This window comes from Glycine soja, chromosome 1 (genome assembly GCF_004193775.1).
Source record: "Glycine soja cultivar W05 chromosome 1, ASM419377v2, whole genome shotgun sequence".
Taxonomy (NCBI): Eukaryota; Viridiplantae; Streptophyta; class Magnoliopsida; order Fabales; family Fabaceae; genus Glycine; species Glycine soja.
The window spans coordinates 46,750,972-46,757,266 of NC_041002.1; the positions used below are offsets into that span (position 1 = coordinate 46,750,972).

At 31.4% G+C, this 6,295-nt stretch overlaps 1 protein-coding gene and 1 pseudogene across 1 annotated transcript; both read left to right on the forward strand.

Annotated features, from left to right (window-relative positions):
* Window positions 1–319: 319 nt before the first annotated feature.
* On the forward strand, window positions 320–3,236 carry LOC114405346 (flavanone 3-dioxygenase 3-like). The gene is made up of 4 exons (XM_028367926.1): window positions 320–614; window positions 1,330–1,553; window positions 1,840–2,170; window positions 2,781–3,236. The coding sequence occupies exons 1-4, from the start codon at window positions 363–365 to the stop codon at window positions 3,027–3,029; spliced, it is 1,056 nt and encodes a 351-aa protein (XP_028223727.1). The 5' UTR covers window positions 320–362; the 3' UTR covers window positions 3,030–3,236.
* Window positions 3,237–3,486: 250 nt separating this feature from the next.
* Window positions 3,487–5,657, forward strand: LOC114386098 (annotated as a pseudogene).
* Window positions 5,658–6,295: the final 638 nt, after the last annotated feature.

The window sequence follows — 6,295 nt, forward strand, 5'->3', positions numbered from 1 at the left end:
TTATAACATGTAACATATATTTGTTAGGAAAATTACACTCATTCATTCATTTTCTCTTTCATTTCATTTTTTTTGTTTTTATCTCTATTCTTTTTTAATCACATAACATCTATCTTTTTCTTCACTTTTTTTCTTCCTATTTCTCTCTTATTTTCTCCCGATTTTATTTTATTTTAAAATGTGCATATATCATCACTCTATTGTTCGGTAGGAAAATGTTAAATGCTAGCTGGATAATCTTCACACCGACACGATCGGCTATTTATAGGTAGAGGGAAAAATCCAGTTCATGCATATTTCAGATATATTAGTTACTAGTAACAGCTATAGCTAATTTCTCTTGCTCTCTCAATCTTTGTAATATGGCTGAAATAGGTTCATTTGCATCCGAATCATACTCTTCTGAAAATAAGTTGAAGGTAGCCCCACTTTACTCCAATGCTAATTTCTCTCAGCTAGAAGTGGTAGACCATTATGATGTTCATCCATATTCAGCTTCTGATGATGACATACCCACTATTGATTACTCTCTACTCTTCTGTGATGACCCTAATAAGCAATTCCATGCCCTTGAATGCCTCCGTGATGCATGCCAGGAATATGGCTTCTTCTATGTAAATCTCTTAGCTCTTGTGTCCTACTATTTACACCGTGTCATGAATGGCTTCTTTTTTCTTTTCTAAATTTACAACCCTTTAAATACTGGACACATTATACCAATGTTTCCATGTATACACAAATAGGATGCGTAAAAAAAAAAAAAATCTGTTGTGAGCATTTTTCATGAAGAATTAAATATATTTATAAATTTTTACCAAAAAATATTTTTAATTTTTGAAAATATGACTTTTATTTTCTTAATTTTTTATTATTAGTCCTTAATTTATCAAAATAATGTAATTTTAGTCCCTGAATATAAATTAAAAGAATATGATTTTATCGAATTTTTAGAATATATAAATAAATAATTTTAATACATGAAAGGAAAAAATCACATTATATTTTGATTAAAAAATTAATAAAAAAATTATAGAGACTAATTTAAAAAATATTATTTCTGTCCTTCATTATAACTTTTTTTTAAAAGGAAAAATAGCTAGGTAACCCAACTCTTACAGTACAAGGATGATTGGATATCATAAAATATTAATTTATTCGTGTTAACTTTTTCTTAATTAATATTATCTTCGGTCCTTTAATTTTTATAAAAAAATAAGTTATAATATAGAATACACTATAATTCGTTTTTTTTTTTTATAAAAAAGATAAGAAGAAGTATTAAGCATTTTCAATAGATATAGAGTTGCTTATTCCTTCGTATGTATGCAGTTGGTAAACCATACCATCCCTGATGGAGTATTTGATAATATATTAAAAGGAGTTTCTGATTTCTTTAATCAAACAACCTTGGATGAGAGAAGGAACTACAGCAAAAAATTTCCATTGGATAAAATTCGATGGGAACTAAACTCCTCCGCTGGGGAAAACAGGGAATATCTAAAGGTTGTTGCTCATCCCCAATATCATTTTCCTTCCAACCCTTCAGGTTTCAGGTATATAATAATTAGAGAAATTATATATTGCATTATTATCATATATTTAAGAGTAGTTTTGTACTACTATTGAAACATTGTTTCTCCCTGTCCCTTTCTTTTTTAACATTTTTAGAGTACTATTAACTATTGACTTATACAAAAGCTCTTAAACTTCCAAGGGTGTTATAGTAACCCTCTAATGTTTATTTTGTGATTTCGTTTGTTAGAATTTTGATAATATTATATTTATTTTCTCATGAAGTTCCATATATTTCATTTTGTTTTGGATTTTTTCATGCATCAGCAAAATTTTAGAAGAATATGGCAAAGAAATGAGAAAGATAGTAATTGGATTAGCAAGGGCAGTGTCTAAGACCTTAGGGTTTGAAGAACACTTCGTGGAGAAGGCATTGAACTTGAAATCAGGGTTTGACGTGTTGGCCATGAACCTTTATCCACCCAATGCCAAATCCAAGGGAGCCGTTGGCCTGTCTGAACACACTGACCCTGGCTTCGTCATTACACTTTTGCAAGATATAAATGGTGGTCTTCAAATTCTTTCCCACAAAGGGAAGTGGATCAATGCTTATATTCCCCATCATGCCATACTCATCCAGCTTGGTGATCAACTTGAGGTAATTTTATTCAAATTATTTCCTCCTTGATCTCTCTTTGGTACACAATTCTATATGCAGAGAAAAAGATAAGTTATTACATGTCTAAATCATATGGTCTGACTAATCTCCACATAACTTATTATATTAGCTTTTTTGTTTCACGAATTATAAAATTTAATTGCAAGTCATGTGGAAATTTATAAATATTTGTGGAAGCATGTAATAATTTCTCTTAGAGAAAAAAGAGAAAGTTACATACTATATAGTGGAAAAAAATCCAAATATTCTTATTTTATGTATACTTTTTGGTTTATTCAGAATGTTTATGTCATTTCTATACATATTTTTTTTCTTCTTTTCTCCACAGCCAAACAAGAAAACAAAAAAGTTTATAAAATTAACTCACTTTTTACTTTTTTTTTCTTTCCTCTTTTTTTTTTCTTTCACTTTTTTCTTCTAAACCAAACACACCATGTGTTTCTACCCTTAGTGCACATGCAAATGTAAATTCAGGTCCATTCAATTTAAGTTTGTTATAATTATTACTACCCAATATGCAATTATTTGAACATATTTTCCCTCCTCACAAATTGACTTACTTTTTTTCTTAAACCATACTCAATTGTAGATCTTAACCAATGGGATGTACAAGAGTCATATCCATCGAGTTATTGTTGGCAACAATAAGGTGCGAAGGATCTCTGTAGTGGGCATTCACGGACCTTCGTTGGACAAATTAATCAGCCCTAGCATAGAGTTTGTTGATGAAAAACACCCACAGGGATACCGTGGGATGACCTACAAAGAATCCTTGGAAGTAAACGGGGATGACGAGATCGATGTGCAATCATCACTTGAGCAAGCTAGATTAGTGTGAAAAATTTGTACTTAGGTGTACCCTCTCACACGCACCAAACTTTACTTAATTTGTTATAATAAGGTGTGAATAAATTACGTCTTCTCACATGTATTCTATGCCTATCATTCATATTTCCATTCTACTATCCTTTCATCTAGCTAGAAATTAGTGTATTTTTTCAAATAAATTTATGTACTTTATCAACTAAAAAAAAGCTTTATCGTATATGAGACATCGGGTATAGTAACCTTCTATTTGTTTTAATAAAACCTGATTAATGCAGCCACCATGCACTGCCGTTTGCATGCCAATCACTTTCACATACACAGAACCACCATATGTACACAAGGGGACCAATCACATATTCACATTAAATTCATATCATGCTAGGGAATAGTGACGTTACTCCTCCTATAAATACATGTTGCTTTAATGACAAGCCTATATCCACCGATTAATGATAAGATTTACAACTATGCTTTCCACAATGTTGTTACCACTTTTTCTATGTATCACTCTCCATGTGCTTTTCTTGTTCTTCTTCCGCAATCTTAGAACCTTCAAGAACCCACCCCTTCCTCCAGGTCCTAAAGGCCTTCCAATGATAGGAAACTTACATCAATTAGACAATTCCATTCTTTATCTGCAGTTATGACAACTCAAAGAAATATGGACCTATATTTTCCCTTCAATTAGGGTTAAGGCCAGCCATAGTTGTTTCCTCTCCTAAATTAGCCAAAGAGGTACTGAAAAAGCATGACCTAGAGTTTAGTGGACGACCTAAGTTACTTGGCCAACAGAAATTGTCCTATAATGGGTCAGGGATTGCATTTTCCTCATACAATGAATATTGGATAGAAATTAGAAAAATTTGTGTTGTCCATATTTTTAGCTCCAAGCGTGTCTCTAGCTTTTCCTCTATAAGAGAGTTTGAGGTGAAGCAGATGATCAAAAAAATATCTGGGCATGCCTTCTTCGGGTGTTACAAACTTGAATGAGTTACTCATTTCTCTCTCAAGCACTATAATGTGTAGAATTGCTTTTGGGAGAAGGTATGAGGACGAAGGAAGTGATAAGAGTAGGTTCCATGTGTTGCTCAATGAGCTTCAGGCCATGATGAGTACTTTCTTTGTTTCGGATTATATTCCATTCATGGGATGAATTGATAAACTGAAAGGATTGCACGCACGACTTGAATGAAATTTCAAGGAGTTCGATAAGTTCTACCAAGAGGTAATTGATGAACACATGGATCCGAATAGACAACATACACAGGAACATGATATGGTTGATGTCTTGCTTCTATTGAAGAATGATCGTTCACTTTCAATTGATCTCACTTTTGATCACATCAAAGGGGTCCTCATGGTATGTTGTCTTAATTCCTATTTTCTATAATTTATTGTTTTTGTTAGTTAATTAATTGCTTAAACATATTAACTAAAAATAAATAAATAGAAAATATTTATTAAAAATGGTAAACTATTCCCTTGATTATTTTATAGTTTTCTTTATTAAAAATTTTAGTCACAAAACAAAAAACCCTCTAATTTTTAATCTTTAAAAGTTTTAGTTCCTACAGCTTTTTTTTATTCATATCAATCGAAAATAAATATCAAAAACTTTATAACAATTAATACATGCTTAACCAACTGAACTCCTTAATTTTGGTCCCTACACTTAATACCGAAGAAAAATTTATACCGGTATAAAATTGTTACAAAATTTATAGATTGAAATTTTAGGAAGACTAAAATTTATCACTTTATTATATAAGAACTAAAACTTAAAACGGAATAACTGTAGAGCACTAATAAATAATTTAACCTATTAAAAATATGAATAGAATTGGCAATACTTTATTCAACATAGAAACATTTACTTTTACTAGTATTTTGTCTCTGCAATTAAAATTTATAATAAATAAATATTTTGACCTTATAAAATTTATGATAAATAATTTATATTGTGGCAGAAAATAATTTTAATTGCAGGGATACAATATAAAAAAAGTATTTGTTCTACACCAAATTGCAAGACGAAAAGAGTATAATGAGTGTGGTTAGTTTTAGGATTGAATTCCAATATTTTGCTACTTTAAATGATGACAATCCATGTCTGACGTTCATGCCTTACTTTAGAATCTTTAAAGAAATTTGGAAGCTTAATTATGTTAAAATCATTGTGTGTTTTTAAGTATAAATGGGTTAAAATCGATGTGTGAACTGATAATTTTGGATTTATTTTGATAGATCTAAAGAAGATAGTTTATCAAAATGAGCCTTTAATCATGACAGAACAAGCTAAACAAGTGTTTTATGTTCAAGATCCTTGTGATAAAAGGTGGTCAGTGGTTCTACAAGGAAAAACCATTGGTCTTAATCTTGAAGATGACGATTCAACATTTGATACTTGTCACACTCCTTTCTCTATAAACATGCCTAATGTCAACGGAGAAGAAGAAGTTGATGACTTCCATGCAAATCGTAATGATCACGATGAAGGAGAATTAATTAACATCGTATAATGAAATCATTTTTTATATTTATTTGTTTTCATATTTACAATTACATAACTTAGTATACTTTAATTAATGTTGTTTTTTAATAGGCACATGGCTACACCACTGAGCTCCTCTCCTCCTGAGTCGGCACCTTCATCATTGTCTACATCGAAGAGGACTAGAAAAGTCACACGGCTCAAATCATTGGGGGGGGGGGGGGGGAGACCACTGGTTCATGTGGATCCTATCACTGGAAAAACTGATGGTCCCCATAGAAATAAATTAAGGACCTATATGCGAGTCATCGCTCGAGATAAGGTGGATTCCAGCACCTCAGAAGGATTTGATTTAGGAGGACATTTAGGTATTTCAATTAAACCTTGTATGTTCTTGTAATTGGTTGTATTAAATTGCTTACATTGTTGTTATTCACTAACTATTACATGTGTTTTTTGTTTCTCAAGCTGAATTTGATATTCCGAAAGCGTTCGATAAAAAGAGGAAGAAGAAAATCCTCCAAACCATAGGAGAGTGATGGAGGCAATTTAAGTCAGAGTTGACCTCCAAATGGACTCTAGCACAAGGAAAGGAGGACAATGATGCCAAAGTATGTGAGAAGTACAATATCAACAAAAAGAAGTGGAACCAATTTTGTCAAAGCCATAAAGAATCTTCATGGGAGGTTAGTTGTGGTCCTTCAACCTTTTCAAATTAACATTTACAATTGATTTAAATAGTTTTTTTATGTCTATTGGTCACAGGATGTTAGAAAGAAGGCATA